Here is a 17,685-nt window from a genome sequence, read left to right as displayed (position 1 = left end):
ATTGATTTATTAATTAAATTAATATTTAATTATAATTAAGCATTATGTGTAGTCATTCTATTCCTTTTCTTCAATATTTTGATGAATTGAAGTGCTACATGCTGAATATCCTGATTTTAAAAATGCCATAAAATAATTTAAAAAAAAGCCTGGAAGAGACTTTGCAGAAATACCTGTGTAACAATCATGCACAACCTCAGCAGTAATATTATTGACAAACATTTTGCAGTAAAATTCAAACTTTGTTACATCATTTAGCACAACTGCATTCTTCATGTGATAGTGAGAGTGCGTTTTTGTTCTGCTTTTTCTGATTTTTTTTTTTTAGATTCAATTATAATAACAGATTGCTGGAATTGACTCCCAAAAGATGTACTGAAACTATTTTCACCTTAGCTACTCTTCTGGTATACTCTTATCAACAGACCAAAATTTAAAAAAAACCCTAAGTCCTGTATAGTTTCAGTCTGCTTTACATGACCAGATCTGGGTGCAGAAAGTAACAATACATCATTTGCTTTTTTTTGAAACGGTGAAATTCTGAAATATGTGCCCATTGCATTTCATAGCCTCGCTACATGGCAGAGGTTTATCAGCTCTTTTGTCATCCTATTTTGATGGTAGGATTCAAGCTGCCTTGGAAACTTTGGAATTGTTTTCCTTCTGGTATCACAGGGCCCAGGGACCCCCTCACTTGGGGCAATTGGGTTGAGGAGCTGGAGTTCCTCAGAGACCTCATTGAGTTGGTGGTGGGAGAGGGCAGCTGGTCCCTGCGAGGCTCTCCTGGGAGCTCCCACTCACAAGATGCTCTCTTGCTTATGTGAACAGTATCCAAAGTTAACTGAGGCACTGTGCTTTTCCAGAAAGTCTGTGTAATCCTCTGCCTGGTTATGTGGGAATAAGCAGCATGGAGGTTTCCATCCTTCTGTCTCCACAGGAGGACTTTGACACCGGACCTCTTAACCCTGCCATCTTTTGTAGGAACTAAATTTCCTTCCCCACATGGAAGAGTTGGAAGGAGACTGTTAGTTTCAATGAATTCAGCATCATTGCCCCACCAGCCCCTTCGCTGCTGTGTTACTGTGGAAGGAGACAATTTGGCTCCAAACGACTAACAGGATTCTTTAAAAAAAAAAAAAAAAATTAAAAATTTAGTCTTATCTCAAGTTATTGAGACTATACCTGAGATTAGTGTTGCTACTTCTTCCTGACCTTCCATGTGGCCTTAATGGACTGAGATTTCTGTGCATGTTAGTACATGCTGAGTAAAAATATTTCTGTGAAATTAAAAACTGTATTTATAGGCAATAGGGCAAAATCCTAGCTTCTGTTAAAAAAAGGGCTAAAAAGAGGGCATTTATACATTTAAATGAGTATTGAGCTTGCCAAAATCTCTCAAATTGGTCCAGAGGTTTGGAATGAAGAATTATCATTTAAAAACGAACAATGTGAGTTCTGCTGCAATTTCAGCAGCAATCCCCAGACCTGTTTTCTTTATGCCATGAAAACTTTTGAAACATAAACAGTGCTGAATTGCCACTGGTACTGAATAATTTGGCTTTTATTGTTGCCTGCACTCTTCTTGTGTTCAAGAAAATCATTTAATACTTATTAGTAAATAGAAGGTAACTAAAGATGACTGTGACCTAGTCTGTTGAAAATTTCTCAGTACCTTTAATTTGTTAGTAAATTAAATATATTTTATTTAAGCAGAATCATATATACAGTATATTAACTTTTTTTTCCAGGCAATCTTTACTCAGCACAGAAAGGCCAGATGTATGGGAATTGTAAAAAATCAGGATATGCATAAAAACTGTTCAAGTGCATAAAGCAGCCCCATCTGGAAGACATCTAACAGAAATGAAGTTGTACAAAACCATTCCATTGATAATAAAGCTAATTTTTATGGGTCTGACAAGTATGTAATTATGTTCAGTGGTGCTTTTCAGATTTTATCACAGTCAATAAACCGCAGTGGTAATTTCATTCCCATTTGACATATTTACATGGAAACATTTGATTGGAGGAATTAGTAACCCTGAAAGCCTTGATAGATATGTTTTAATGATCTGTGACCTCCGCAGTCCCTCATCTGTTTATTGTTGCAACAGGCGAGAAGTCGTTCCTCTGTGACCTTTGTGGCTTTGCCGGCGGGACGCGCCATGCCCTCACCAAGCATCGGCGGCAGCACACAGGTCAGTAAAGCTGTCTTTACTCTTTGCTGCGCGTTCCCCAGCAAGGGAGTCCCTCTGCACTGGGGAGTAGCACAAGTCAAAAAGCACGTTGCAGCACAAATAAGACATTGGCTCATTGTTTGCTTTGTTTTTTCTCGTTTTTGTGAAATCGCTGTGCCCAGGGTCTGCGTCAAATCTGTTAGCTGGGAGTTTGAATAATGGCTTGGGGGTGAGTGTGGGGTATTTTTGGTGGGTTTGGGGTTTTTTGGGTTTTTTTTCTGAAGGAAGTAGAATTGTGAAGACTGGCTTTCTTCTTTCAATGAATACCAAGTCTACTAATTTTTTTTTCCCAAGGCCCAAATAGATTACCTACTGTGAAGATTTTGCAAGAGACTTCTAGGATGTCCCTGGGTGCAAATTAGTGACTACATATAAATTAATCCATTTGTTTGGACTGAAGCATAGCCGAAAGCTAGTGTTGTTTCAGTTGCCCTTTTGTAATTTTAAGATACTTTGTAATTAATAGGTGCAACTTTGAGAGTTACCACATGGCTGGCATGTAAAGCAAGATTTCTCTCCCAGAATTAGTAAAGCTTTCCTACCACATGGTTATAAAATTTTAATATCAGACAAAATTAAATTGGTTATTAGTTTCAGAAGACCAGAAAAAGTGTGAGTATTAAACATTTATTAATACATTCTACCTTAATTGTGCTTTTTAGTAGTTCCTTGTAAGTGTTTGATTATTTGAATAGATTTTGTTCAAACAGACGTAGAAGTGTTGCTGTTTAAGCCACTGTAGTTTTTTTGGTTTACTGACTATCATGAGGGTAATGTAATATCATCAGGAATTGCAGTGTGAGTTAAGTGACCATTGTCTAATGTACAGTGGAAAGAAATGGCTAACAAATGAGAAGCTGTAGTTGTTACATCATGAATTTTCCATGGATTTTGTAAAGGAATCACAGTGGGAGATTTTATTATGTCCCTGTATAAACTAATCTTCATTCAGGACATACACCATCTAAATGTGTAATTTCCTGGAGAGCAGCTACTCTCTTTCTTGAGAGCCTGGAGCCGTTCTTCCTACCCTGGTTTTAGTTTATTTAAAGCAACCATATTCGGAAGAGAGCATCAGTGCTTTCAGAAAGGTAGGATTTTCAGTGCTAGTCAATATCTTGAAACAGATAAGCTCTAATAAAATATATTTGTAATCAAGGCCAAAATTTGCTTGCAAGTCTTGTTAGTAATCCTACTTTCATAATTTTTTTTCTAATAACAAGGAACATAAATTTGTGGAAGAATACTGCCACAGTCAGTTCCCATTCGCTGCAGGAAGTTTGTATTTTTCAAGTGACCAATAGAAGTAATTTAGTAAATATAAAAAATTATCTTATTATTACACTCTGAATGATAATGTGAGTAGTTATAACTACTGGAATAGAATCTGTATGCTTCATTTGTAATTAAAGTTTCCATTTTTCTGGAGCTTTGAAGAATTTTCACATCTTGGCACAAATTTAACAAATGTGGGCAAAGAAATTGATTAATTCATTCTTTAGCAAAAATAAGTCATTGTTATCAAGAGGATAGGAAATACCTTTTGTTTTTCATTGCCCTGCCATGTAGTACATTGGGATCTTGCATATATCTAGGACTCATAATCAATGCAGCCATATAAATGGTAAACAGTTCTTTCAGGATGGGGATGTAGAAGAAATGCAAATTCTTGTATTTACCCATCTTGTCTGTACCTATGATGTGAGTGCAGATCTAGTTTCTCAAAAATGTAAGCCTTTATCATCAAATATATATATATATATATATATATATATATATATATATATATATTATCATTAGGCCACCAGCCAAGAGAAAATCTACTTTATTTCCTGATATACGTGCAAAATTAGGCTGAAAATATGGTGTACTGGTGAAAAGCTGCCCAGGTTTTTGAAAGCATTTTTGCCCTTCTTTTGCCAGTGTGGTAGAGGTTTCTTGTGCTATGATCACAGGGATTTACAGGTTATAGATCATGAAGCTTGCATCTAGCAAGCATAACTTTATATTTTATGTCAGGACTGGAGGCTCGTTATTACTTTGCTATTAACTTTATACCATATAGGACAGTATCTCAGAGGCAGAGGGATCTATCTTTTTGGCATTTATCTGCCTCTGTGGCACAAACAATCAGAGATGATTCTTTAGCAGAAAAATTATCTGTACCTTCTATTTGTTTCAAGGAGAATGACACAATCCACCTTTGGTAGCATTGTTGCAGTTACATGGGCTCCATTGTGTTTTCATCCAGTGCTCAACTTTATCTCAGTCATTAGCTGCGTGCGCTCCTCCTTGTACTTTACTTTTTTTTTTCTCTGTCTCCAGTTGGCACAATTTTCCCAAAGCAGAATGCCAAAACCAATTACAATCAGGTTGGAAAGGGATAGGTATCAAAAATACTCTAAATGGCTTAAATAATTCCCTACTGTAACACAAGCTGTCAAGGGGGCTGACACAGAACATCTTCCAATCCAAAATTTACTTCTGTCACCTGTCAGAGGCCCACAGTTCAAGGGCAAATGAACAAATCCTCACATGTAGTTAAGGAGTCCTAACCAACTTAACAAGTCTCCTCTCATCTCAGCCTCAAGGCCTGAAATGTCCTGACACCCCAGAGAAATGTTCAGCTGCTGGTAGAGATTTGACACGAGGGAAGACTGGCTGTAGGACCAGCCACTTGGACTTTTGATACTCTTTATTCTGGTGTTTCCTTCTCTGTTCATCTCTTTTTAGATGAGATTCTTTCTTTGTACCTAGAGAAACACCTTTATCTTGTGAAAGATGCATTTTCTTTGGAAATATTACATGAAATATAACTTGGTGTGAAAAAAACTGACCCTTGGTCACTCTTGCAGTAAATTTTACAGACCAGTTTGATAAATAAGATGTTATCCCTTGAAGAGATGTTTTTGGTTTTGAATGAAAAGAAGTGCAGTAATGTTAAATTGAAAGAAAAAGCCATTAGTTTTAAGACTTGAAAAACTTTAGTACTTAATTTATTTGTAAACATGATGCATCTGCATAAAAATTTCCTTGATACAGGCCATCTCAACTGTAAAGTAGGAACAAATAATTTGACCTATCAAGAGAATCCTGGTGTTTTACCAGTTGATGTTTTTATTCTGTTTTAAATACATTGTTTCTGTAATGATAACTTGGTCCTTTGTCTCCATTGGAGAACTTGGTCCTTTTTCTCCATTGGAGAAATGTATGCTTTGGACAGAGAATAAGCAAAGTTGTTGGCTCATTTTGTCCTGGGAAGGTGCTCCAACATTATTTTGTGAGCTGAGTGCACCTCCAGTCCTGTTCTGCAAGAATCTGTCTCTGGTATTCTGAAAGTCTTTCACTGACGATGTAAATATCCCCGAAACTTCTGTTTTGTGAATTGAAACAATGGCTTAAGGAATGGTCCAGAGTTTGACCAGAATTTTATCACACTGAAAGGAATCCTTACATCTCTGTCTGCCAAATGCTTTACAAGAGGCACTTGTGGCTGCCTGGGCTGTGATAAACTGTTTTGAGAAACTTGGACCTCACAATATCAGCTGGTGCTGCGTGGTAAATAAGGGATAGTTGCAGTGCTGCAGGAACATAGATGCCATAGTTTTGGTGTCTCAACAAGGCTGCGAGGAAAAGAGTTTGTGTTTTGAGTCGTCCTGAAGCAAGTTTTTTTGATTCTTATTTTGCTCCAGTAAGAACACCTTCCTGAAGATAGTTTTTTGCTGGATTTGGAGTAAGTTGAATTACACAAAGAATTAAACGATTACCTGAATTTTATAACAAAAAAGGGCCAATAACCTCTAAATCAGCCACCAAAAATAAACACACACACACAAACACACACACATACACATACAAGAAGCATATAATATCAGATAATTTAAATATTTTGCCTTAATCATGATCAACTAGGAAGAAAACACAAGCAAGGGTAATAATTTCTGGCTTGAAATGAAAATATGGAAAAAAATTCATAATTTTAAAATGTCTTTTCTGTATGTTCTTGTTCTTACTGTTCTGCTCACCTCCTTTGTTTGCCTGTTCTTCTGCATGTTTCCCAGTAAACTTCCATGTTGTGCTGTAGTAGCTGACTCAGTCCCATGGTGCTGATCAGTCACAGCCTGTGTTCTCTTGCATGAAATCCCTTTTTTAATGTTGGTTAGTCCTCCTGCAAGTTGCAAAAACCCCATCTTCATCTTCTACACATCAACAGTCTGCATTTGCTTTCCATGTGTTGGTTGTGGTGGGATCTTCCCAGGCTTGATAGAGCTACATCACAGTAGTAAAGTGTTAGTGGGTAAGTACACTTACTGTGCACTGCTGTGGCAGTCACCATGAACCTGTGGAACTGCTTAAGGAGATAGTGTCTTTGTTCAAATATTTTCATGCATTTTTGAAGGTGGTAGCTTATATTGTACAGAGCACTGTTTGTATGATTGCTTCTGCTCACTCATCTCAAGACATTTATAGGTCAATGTAATAAAGAAGGAAAATTTAATAATATATGTGTTTTTATCCAGATGAGTGACTCACTTTGTGTTTCTATTTCTCATGTGAACTGCTCTTTGACTTTAATGTGTAGTTACATTACTCGGCATTGAATTTATATGTATAATGTAGCTTCTTCCCTTCACCTTCCCCACCACAGTTAAAAAAAATTATAATGCTGAATACCACAGGAAATGCAGCACAGTAAGAAGACTTACTGGTCTTTTTAACAAGAGATGAAATTTGAAGAGCATCTTTGTTGTTTTCCCTTTTCTATTTACACCAACATTTACAGCAGATTGGCAAATTGATTATAGCGAACCTTTGACCAGCAAAGACACCAAAAACCTGGGCTTTTAAAACTTTCTTCCTACCTAAGAGAAATTATCCAGTAGCAAGAGGAAAAGAGAAAACTGAAGTTACTGGTTAGCAGCAGCTTTTATATACTAGTGCTCCGTATGAAGTGGCCCTTTTGTAATTTTCTTCCCCAGTTTTTGATTGTTGATACTCAAATTTTCTGTGTCAGGTGACTTAACCAACAGATGCACTTCAGAAGTTCGTTGCAGTGTTGTCAAAAATGCAAAGCCATTTCTTTTGTAATCCCATGGTCAGGAGGTGTAGCTTTCTGAAAGTGCTAATGTTAAAAACAAAGTAAACCCCCACAGAGTGGGTCCTTGATCTTGGAATGTGTGTCCTTTGTTTTTGTTCCTCCATGGAGCTTGTTGACCATTGAATCATTTTGGGGCACCTATCTTTTTTTTCATTGGGCAAAGGTAGAGGTGGTGAGAGGCAGATAAGTTGTCTGTAGTGTAATGGGTGGGGGTTGATTTAATTTTTTTTACCTTTATTGGTCTTTAATATAGTAGACTTTGTCCCTATGGTTATGGATACACTATTTTAAAGTTATTGCATACTGTTGCTTTAAAAAATACTGTCAATACTGATATTTTTATTTGTGTAATTTTAATTTTGTATGAATTAGAACCTTGACAGGGGGTGAACAAGAGTCCTATTGGAATTTTTAATGGCAACCCATATTAAAAGAATTATGTTTATTGCCTGAAATGTCTGGGGGCAAGAAGGGTGGAGGGAAAACTGGGACACAAAGACCATTTAGAAGCATCCTGGCCCATAGATAGGGAAGACAAAAAATTCTTAAATCAGTGGGTCTGTGGAAAGCTTTAATAAATAAACAAATAAATAAAAGTACTCTTGCAGCTAATATGCTCTTCAATATCACCCAACCCAAAGAAATACCTAGTTGTCTTTTAGTTTTTTTTCAACTGTACTAATTAACCTGGTTGCTTTTCCATAAAAATACTGTTTCTTATGTACAGCTGCTAAGAATTACAGTCTGTGCTAGGCTGTCTTTTTTCCTCCCCATTTAGTTGACTCTTGTTGTGTGGTACTGCTGTGATGTATTTTCTGTCAGGTGAGATTTACACATAGTCTACTTGACAGGAGCAGTTAGCCACAAGGATTTCCTAAGGAGAAACTTCCTGGAGCAGTGGGCAAGGATTACCATTTTTCTTACAGTCACAATGGAATTTGCAAGCCCTCCTGGCTTCAATGGGCCCTCACTCAGCTGTCAGCCCCACTGGCCCTGCCTTGGCACAGCAGCAGACCTTTATTTGATCCGTTCTCCCCTGAATGGCAAACTAAAAATCTCCTTTGGGTTCAGATCTGCCTTTTTTTTTCCAAGGGGACAAGTTGGCAAGGTTCTAGTGCATTTTAAATGAAAGCAGTTAAAATAAGTATGTATGTTATCTAAAATACCTGTGGCTTAACTACTTAGGCTTGAAAATGTTGCTATCTTCTTTAATGCTAGATGATAAAAAAAATCAGAATGGGAAATCTTCAGTTCAAGAACAGGTTATGTTGCTAGGGAGTCTATGGCCTCCCAGAGAGTTTAATTGAAGCAGCAGCCACTACCATGCAAGCTGCTGGAAGAATCAGCTTCTCCAGAGCAGAGTGTCAGGGTCTGACAAGAAAGCCCCATTTGGGGCATGAGAGACATACTTTCTAGCAGTCTCAATTTGTCCAGCATGGAAGCTTCGGCTTTGTGTCCTGCCCCTTCACCTTTCCTTGTCCCACGAAACAATAAATGAAAAACGTTGGCTGGTATTCTCTCCCACAGCTGCTAAAAGCAATTATTCCAACTCTTTATGGAGCTTTCAGAAGCTGCTCTGTTCTCTTTCCATCCAGCATTAGAGGTTTTTCAGGCCTCGAGGGCCTTGTGCATCTTTTTCCCTTGGGAAGAAAAACGCCAACATCCTCCAAAAATGAAAAATGTGTATTTCTCTCTGTTCTCAGAATTCTGGCAAAGTCTATTACAAAATCTGCAGTGTCTCCTGCTATAAACAGCTTCAAAAATTTGTCTTGGAGGCATGGCTGTTTGGGAGTGGCCGTTTATTACTGATTGCAGAAGGCCAGTTGTACTGATAGGCTTATGCTGGTGGTGTGTCTTCTGTCAGTCTGAAAACCTTCAAACCTGCGAATAGGCTTATGGTTCAATTTGAAACTGCTTGTCCTAGATCTCTGAACAGTCTTCAAAGTACATGTCTGTTTCTAGCAGTTTTATCCAGACTTCTTAAGTCAAGGATGTTGATTCCTTATGTAGTTTTTAGATAAATACATTGGAAGGCTTGCACACTGCAGTGAAGATAAGTTAGGAACTGGCTTTTAGCTTCTCCATACAAAAGAAAACCTCTTTCCTCCCTAAATGGTAACTATATCTGCCTGTAAGCCCCAAGGAATGTTTCTGTAACAATCAATTGGAAAAATGGGATGTAGGTGTCGTAACTAGTCATCACAGTGTATCTGTCATGAAGTTTTGTCTTAGTATCTTCTAAGGGGTAGACCCCTCCAGTAGCAGGAAAAGTACTCTTTTCACATAGAAACGTAGTCACTAAAGATTTTTACTTTTCTTCAATTAGTAGTCCTCTAGAAATTTTCAGTGCAGCTGTACATTCAGCAGAGATTGAATTTTAGTCATCTGAGAATACTGTGCTGGTTGAAGTTTAGTAGTTGGTGTTTGTTTTATTTTCATTAACCTTTTAAGTCCTTCTGCTGAAAATTGGCCCGCTGTTCAGAAAATATTCACAAGGGCAGAAGACTGACAGGCAAGATAGGGGGTGTGGAGCAGAGAGTTTTGGTTCGTATTCTCAGTCTGTTTATTTATGTTATTTAAAGGATAACATTAAAAATTTAGGTTGGAGATGGAAACAAAGCCACTTTTCACCTGGAGATGTTCATATCTATTCATATGCTGAATACAAGCATCAGTGTGATTTTTCACCTTCTGCCTCCCCCCATGTTGCTTTTGGGGCTTTTCTTGGTCCAGATTGAAGAGAAGATGTGGTGTGAGACATCAATGCCTGTCACATGGTTAGGGTATTTTCATGGAGTAAGACCCAGTAACAAGATTACTCTGTTTCTCTGCTATTCTTTCTCCTCCTTTTTGCTGCTGTGTAATTCCCTGCGGGAAGTCAGTTGGATGCTGATGTGTTTCTGTCATATTTTGCAGTTAATGCATTGTATTTGGAAATTTATGTTGTATCTGTGTTTGCTCTATATTTACACGGGCTAAAAGCTGTCTCAAGGGATATGCCAGAAATTTGGGTTTGTCTTCCTTTTCTGTAGATGAAAACTGATAATCTTCTCTTGTCATCTTCTAGGAGAGAAACCATTCAAATGTGATGAGTGTAACTTTGCTTCCACCACACAGTCGCACCTGACGCGACATAAGCGTGTCCATACTGGAGAAAAGCCTTACAGATGTCCCTGGTGTGACTACAGGTAATGAGTCATTAACTAAAGCATGATGAGAGAAGGGTTAAGGTGATCAGATGAGGTTCATTTGAAGTCACCAATAAAAATATATTGCCATTAAAACACCATCAGGGCAGCAGTAATTACATATTAAATTAGGAGCTAAATTTAAAAACTTAGTCTTCAGTATTTAGGTGTTACTTTATAAAGAAAAACAAATGATGGGAAACCTTTTAGTGGTAACACTGCAGTGCTAATGTTGAGTGTTTGTTTCACAGCTGCTCCAGTGTCTGTTTGAATTCTCTGTGGTGAGGCTGCTTATCTACATTGCCTTTTCAAATCATATGCGGTTTTGAAATTTTTCTTGGTTGAGTTGCAGCCATTTCACCAAGAAAAGAAAAGTTCTCTAAAAGGCTTACCAGCCTAAGTACTCACCAGACACTTATTAGAACTGGAAACAACTCGAGCTCGTTACAGTTCTTCAGAGTCTTGTTGTTCTGCTCCAGTTTTCCTTTTCCTTGCTAGCCAGGGTGTTAGAATGAAAGTTGGCCATAGGGTTGGTTGCATGGCAAGCCTCCCATCTTACACCACTAAAACCCATCCCCATGTTAGGGCAGTTGATTAAATTTTAAAAGAATCCCATTGAACAGTGAAGGTTACTTCTGGTGCTCATCGCCTGTGTCTTTGGTTCGTTATAGATTACTTATTAAAATATTTCATGTTGCTTTTTAAGTGCATCTTTACTCTTAAGTACACTTCTTCTGCATTCTTGAATACTTTTAATACCTTGCAGTGAGGTGGCTAGTCTATGTGTTCCATAAAGGAATCCATAGAAGGAATTTGTGGGCAATTGGCAAGAGTTGATGTTCAAAAAGTTTTTAAAAATCAGCATTATATTTGATAAATGGCATATGATGAGATGTATGTGTTGTGATGCATGCACATAAGAGGGGAAAGTTAAACATTTGATTGTACCCCTATAGCATTTTTTATTTTCTTTTGATGCTGAACATACAACTGTAATGTTCCTTTAGTATAAGTTTTAATGTAGTTTCCTAAAGCAAGACTATATAATTAAGCCTGCTCTCATATAATTAAATCTGCTCTCATAATACCTGTTTTCATGCTATTTATGAGCTACTTTATAGAAAACTCTTGTACAGAAAGCTTCTGCACTGGTCACATATTTTCTGTACAAAACTTATAATTGTTTTGTTTGTGTGGGCAAATGTTCTGTGAACTCTTCTGTACTGAGCACCCGTTAAATCACAGTCTAGAACTGCAGAGAACTGAATTTGATAACCTCAGGGGGAGGGGGCTGTGTTTCTGTGCTTCTACCTTAAGGGTGTCACTGTTTCCTTATATTTTTCTTTATAGGTAGAAGTGGTTTTGTCAGCTTCAGTAAGTCAGTTAGGAATTAGAGGTGGTTTTCATTTGTCAGAGCAGTTGTGTTAAAAGGTCTGTGTTGAGTGAAGTGAGAGCATATAAGCATTAGTGTGACATGATGTGCTGCTCTGAAGGTAAAAGAAGTGCTGTCTTTAATGCTGTGTGTTTTAGGACACTTAATCTTGTGGTCATCCACTTTAACTGAATCATCCCATTGGCAGAAATAGTCTTATTACAGAGCCGGGAAATGAGAAGTGGGTTACAGTGGGTTTGAGATCCTAGGCTTGAAGACCCAAGAGACTGGGAGTGTTGTAGATGTGAATCAGTTTGGGGTTTGTTACACACATCCCATGAGTGGATGCACTTCCCTTACTCAGAATGACAAAATGCATAACCCAGTGCTCTGTTGAGTGAAAGACAGGAGCTCATTTTACTTTGGATAAAGAGTTTTCTGTATAGGATATGAATTCCAAAAAATAGCAAGTTTTTAGGAGTATTTTATTATACTGGAGGTTATTAGAGAATATGCAAGAATAGCATATTCTATCAGGATTAACAAGAAATATCTGGGCATGCCCTGCTTTTAGATTATTGAAAAATAAATGTTTCATGACAATAGAATGTTAGTTTCCATCCTTCACAGGCCAATTTTGACCTAACCTTTGGAGGCTGATCTCTACAGATACCAGCTGACGAAGCTTTGATTCTGCAGGAAATGTGTTCCAAGCTTAGCTGAAAAACATCTGGTAGGGATGCAAGAACTAGAGCTGTGCTGCTGCTGCTGCTGCTGCAAGTTCATAGAGGCAGTGAGGCACTCCATGTAGCTGCAGAGGAGCCCGTAGAGGGGCTGCTGTATTTATTAGCTCAGCAGCCCTGCTTGTGCCTGCCAGTTTCCACAGTCCTGGGATATTAGCCAGCCTTGTTGGCAAGTGTATGTTCTGGTCTCTATCCACCTCTCTCTTCATTTTAAATTACAATTTTAAGGGAATCACATGTTGCCTTCTTGTCAAGTCACGCAGTATTTCTCTTGTAAAGGAAAGTTATTAGCAACTCTGTAAAATAATAATGTTTGCACCAGTTCAGCAGATGGTATGTAGTCTTGCAAGTGTCACCTAGAGAAAATGTTAGAATGAAGATTTTAAAATCTGCTGATGCAGTAATAAAATTCACCCCTAAGTCTAGTGGTTGAGGTCTCATTGCGATGCTGTGAGCTCGGCCCTTGCACTGTAAGTTCATCCAGACTATTTCATGTGTTGCTGTTTAGTGTTGCTTGGCAACTGCAGACTCTTTAATGAGCCTTGTACTTTCACGGAGGTGAATATTCCTCTTTTTGTGTTGGGGTATGGGGGAAAGTTTTGTTAGTCCTAATATAAATTTTCCTTTCATTGATGCCTGATCTTTGTTCTAGAAATTAGTTTGAGACACTTGAATTAAAACAGTGGCTAAGTACAAGATATTTAAATTATTCCCATTCAGCTCATTGGTGCTCAGAGTATTCTTGGAGATTCTTGACTTCAAGCTTTTCAATTCCTCAGCCTGAAATTGTGAATAATCATCCTGCAAAAGTTCTTGCCAGTCTAGTGAGTGAAAGGCTAGATAATCCTGGCTAGAAGTACAGAAAAAGGGCTATTGGAAGAAACTAATCTGAATTTAGGAACTGTTATAAACTTTATAAACTGAAATGAAATCATCTGTATGATACTATGGGGAAAAGAGTGATTTTGGCTGCATAGAACAGAAAAGGCAATTTATTCCCTATATAGCACACAGCATGAGACATTCTTTTTTTAACAAGAAAAAGACATGAATGGATGTGGTTTTCTGAAGGGAATGGTAAACTAACTTAGCATTTTTAGCTCACAAATTATAAATTCTCTATAGTATGCGTATGCTTATAGTTGTACTTCAGTATTCTTGTAAAAAATGTTCCCTTCTATCTCTGGTTTTTGTACTGTGACCACTTGATATTTATTTTTGTCTAAATCTTTTGTATTTTGATGACAAAGAAATTGACATCTGCTTTTTGATACAATAGTATATAACCTCCAGTAACAATTAAAATTTGAAATTATGTTTTCAGTCTAGTTTAAAAAATCCTTTAGAAGGAAGCATAATATTCATAAATACAAACATTTACTTGTATTTTTGGTTACATATTTTTCACATTTGGGTTTTCAATTTAGGTTTTTCCCTATTTAGATAAAAATATGCATGATTTTCCTTTGCATTTACTTTTTCAAATCACACAGCATGTCTCTCCATTCTTAAGTCAATGTGCTTTGTCATACAAAAATATTCATTCACCCTTAATTAATGTTCAACCTAATTTTATAATACAGAATTGGTCTCACAGGGCCCTGCACTACCATTACTTATGCAATGCTTGTTTTATATTTCCTAGTCATTTAAAAAAGACGTGTTATGTGGCTGAACTTTTCAGATGACACCGTCCTGGAGTAACACTGACAACAATACTGTTTGCATGTGGTAATGGGCACAGTAAGCACTGAAGAGCTGTATAACATCCTGAAAATGAACAGCACCTCTGACACAGGGTTCTAAATCTGTTGGCTGCATAGTCTGTGGACAGACTTTCTAAACCTGCAGCATAGTTAGGTACCTGAATTTAACCTGATTGCAGAAGTGAAAAATTCCCCTAAGCCTGATGTTGTCAATGAAAGATGCAGATATACAGCATTTTCAGAACTAAACTGGTTTTGTGCATGTGTCTAAGAAAGGGAACTCTCATTTATTCATATGTAGGGGTTTAAATTTAACTCCCATTTCTTCTGACTTTCTATATAACTCCTACAAGTTCTCAGGCAATTTATGTTCATGGTGTGCGTGAGGGGGATGTTTCAGTGAAATGGATCTGGGTTACATGGAGGGGGGCATACAAAAGGTAGAACCCTGCTTTTCTCACATGATCAATTGTGTTGGATTACAGTGCTCAGGAGAAGCACTGGCATAGTTTCATGATACAGAAAGAGTTTTGCTAGTATTTTGACCACCAGAGTGTGGGACTGATATTATGGTAATGTGATTCAGGCCATCCCTCTGCTGTGATTAGAGAAAATAATTTTCAGTTGTCTGGGATTCCACTGTATGGTTCATTTTGCACAGGGTACCCATGGTGGTTAGGGAATAGAAGGCAATATGCAGGGGTGTTCCTTAGCCATAGATAAGAAGGTGTAGAAGTTGGATAAAACAAACAGCCAGGCCAGCAAAACAGCATGCATTCCTTTCTATAAAGTATATGACTTGTGAAGGATGTCTTACAAGACTGAGAATAAATAGCATACATTTTTAATATAATTATGGAAGCTAAAATAAATATTTTACATTTATTATGCATAATAAAATAATTAGACAACATTCTGTAAGGGATTATGGCATCTGAAATTCCAACTGCAGACGGATTCATTGCATATTTTCAGCAGCAGCAGCAGCATGACTTAGGAGGAGTTACTCCACAGGGGCTACTTTTCTTTTTTTGGACAGCATCCCTAGGGAGTTCCTATTTCTGTCTGACTTACAGTATCTGTTCATAGGTTGTAAAGACCAGTTTATAATACACTCCAGGATTTGCACCTAAGTCATAAGAATGTGCAAAGTAAGTGTTTTCTCTCTGTTTTGGTGAATTCAATAACTTTTTGGCATGATGACATCAGCTGTGCACTATTCCCTTGTTACATAAAGGATAACTAGGGACTACTTTACAGATGAGGTAACAATACATACTAATTCATAGCAAAACTGAAAGGCTGTTAAGGCAAATTCATAAAATGATGAAAACAGTTTATTTATCATTAAAACATTAATATCAATATGATCTTTGTAACCAGTGAAATTTAATATGACTGTATAGGAAATAACTAGGTAATACAGCTATATAGGCTGATGAGGATTCCAGGTGGCAACTGGGATTGCACTGCACTATGGGAGAACACTTACTTTTATATATATATCTCACAAAGGAAGAATTGGAAAAAAATGGTGTGTGTACTTTGTACAAATACGGAGTTGTTAAGGAAAATAAAGCATGTATGTAACAGAGCAAACAGGGCCTTCGGGAAGTACTCCAGCTTCTGTTGTGTTCAGCAGCAGGAGTTGAGGATATCCAGTGCCTTGTGCTAAGAGACTTATAAACAAATGAAGATAGAAGTTTAGAGAGACATTCTGTCAGTGCATAGGCACAGTTCCCAGATGAAAACTCAGAATATTATTCCCTCCTTAGTTTTTAATAAACATTCAAATAAAATATTTGGAAATATTTCTATTAATCTGGAATAAAATATGCTGTAACAAAATTTCAGTCTTTAAAAGAAAAATAATCTGAAATAGAATTTAGATATAGTTGCAGAAACACTTTAATTATTCCAGCGAATACGTGGCATACAAAACAATGGTCAGCATTATTCTCTTCTGTGATGTTTCTGTGGCTTAATAAAACCTCTAATATTCACCTAAGTTATAGCATATATTTTATGTGGTGAACTCAGAATAAAAATATGCAGTGTTGCAGTAGCACCAATGCAGATCAGCTGTCAGGTTAACCAGCTTAAGCAGGTGCAATTCCTTACACTCAGAACTGCAGAGCACGCAGGTAACGATGTGACCTGTGCTGGGACATGTCTGTGCTGTCTGCACTGACTGAGAAATTGTGTCTCTGCACTTCTGGACAATCCTTGGTGGCAGTGTATGAAAGAACTTGGGCTCCCTCTCTCAAAGCTGTCCCTGTCCAATGCTTAAGAGCATGTGTGTACCAGGAAATGCGATTGTTCCTCAGGAAAAGATGGGTGTCTGAGCACGCACGCGTGTATTGGCATGTGTTGACTCAGTGACTGGGGTCCACTGGGAAGCTGCCATGGTAAGAGGCCTTGGCACAGCAGGAAATACTGTCATCATTTTGTAAGGTCCTCCACATTCTGTATTTGTAATTAAAAGTGTAGTAAATGCACTCTATTTGGTAGAAGGGTAGTATGGACTTTTACTAATTTTAATGGCTAATACTTGTTAAGGAAATGCATCAATAATTCCATGAGCCTCGGTACCTCTTTTGTTGTTTTGGAGTTTTTTTTCTTTTTATTTATTTTATTTATTTATTTATTTATTTATTTACTTCTTTGTTTTTAGGGGTTGGTTTTTTTCCCCTATTGCTACTCATAAGAAAGAGGAATTAAAATATGCCTTTTTAACTCAATGGGTCTGTGATTCTCATGCTAACACTGAACTTGGGACTTTAAGGATCTGCCCAAGTGGTGATGCAATTGCAAACACTCGTAATACTATTCTAGTCTCATTTTAGGTTGAGTCCTTTGAAGGACAACTTTTAAGGGATCTGTTTAAGCCTAAATGCTGTGCTAAATTACTCAGAGGAGACTGCTGAGTTTAATGTTACCGAGACTTGAAGCCATTTTTATATCAATGTAAAAATAAATATTTGGTTTCAGCATCTCTTTGTTACAGCCTCTCTTGATTGTAGGCCAGCACTTTGTAATTTGTTCACATTTTGATTTAAGTTCTGAAAAAACATTGTCTGCCTCCTGATTTCTTTCAGTAGTCACTGTCTTTCCCCTACTGTTCAATTTGGGCTTTGTCCCTAAATGGTTCTGAGGCAACTCCTTCGCTGCTGAACTGATGCTGTTTTTCTGAATCAGTGTCCAAGACACTTAACCCAAAACCTTGAAGTATTTGGTGTCTAGGAAATATGAATAAGACCACTTCATGCAGGGGACAGATTAATGTAACTAATGCATTCTTTTATCACATTTTATCTTCTCTCTGTCTTCACACTTCTTTT

At 37.4% G+C, this 17,685-nt stretch overlaps 1 protein-coding gene across 1 annotated transcript in view; it reads left to right on the top strand.

Annotated features, from left to right (window-relative positions):
- ZNF407 (zinc finger protein 407) overlaps positions 1–17,685 on the top strand; it is a 343,275-nt gene that overhangs the window by 205,708 nt on the left and 119,882 nt on the right. Inside the window, 2 exon segments of the mRNA XM_038126471.1 lie at positions 2,115–2,198; positions 10,403–10,523. Of these exon segments, the coding sequence (XP_037982399.1) occupies positions 2,115–2,198; positions 10,403–10,523 (205 nt within the window).

Source organism: Motacilla alba, chromosome 2 (assembly GCF_015832195.1).
Source record: "Motacilla alba alba isolate MOTALB_02 chromosome 2, Motacilla_alba_V1.0_pri, whole genome shotgun sequence".
In the NCBI taxonomy this organism is placed as follows: Eukaryota; Metazoa; Chordata; class Aves; order Passeriformes; family Motacillidae; genus Motacilla; species Motacilla alba.
The sequence above is the reverse complement of the archived record's forward strand: the minus strand, read 5'-3'. Positions and strand labels throughout refer to the sequence as shown.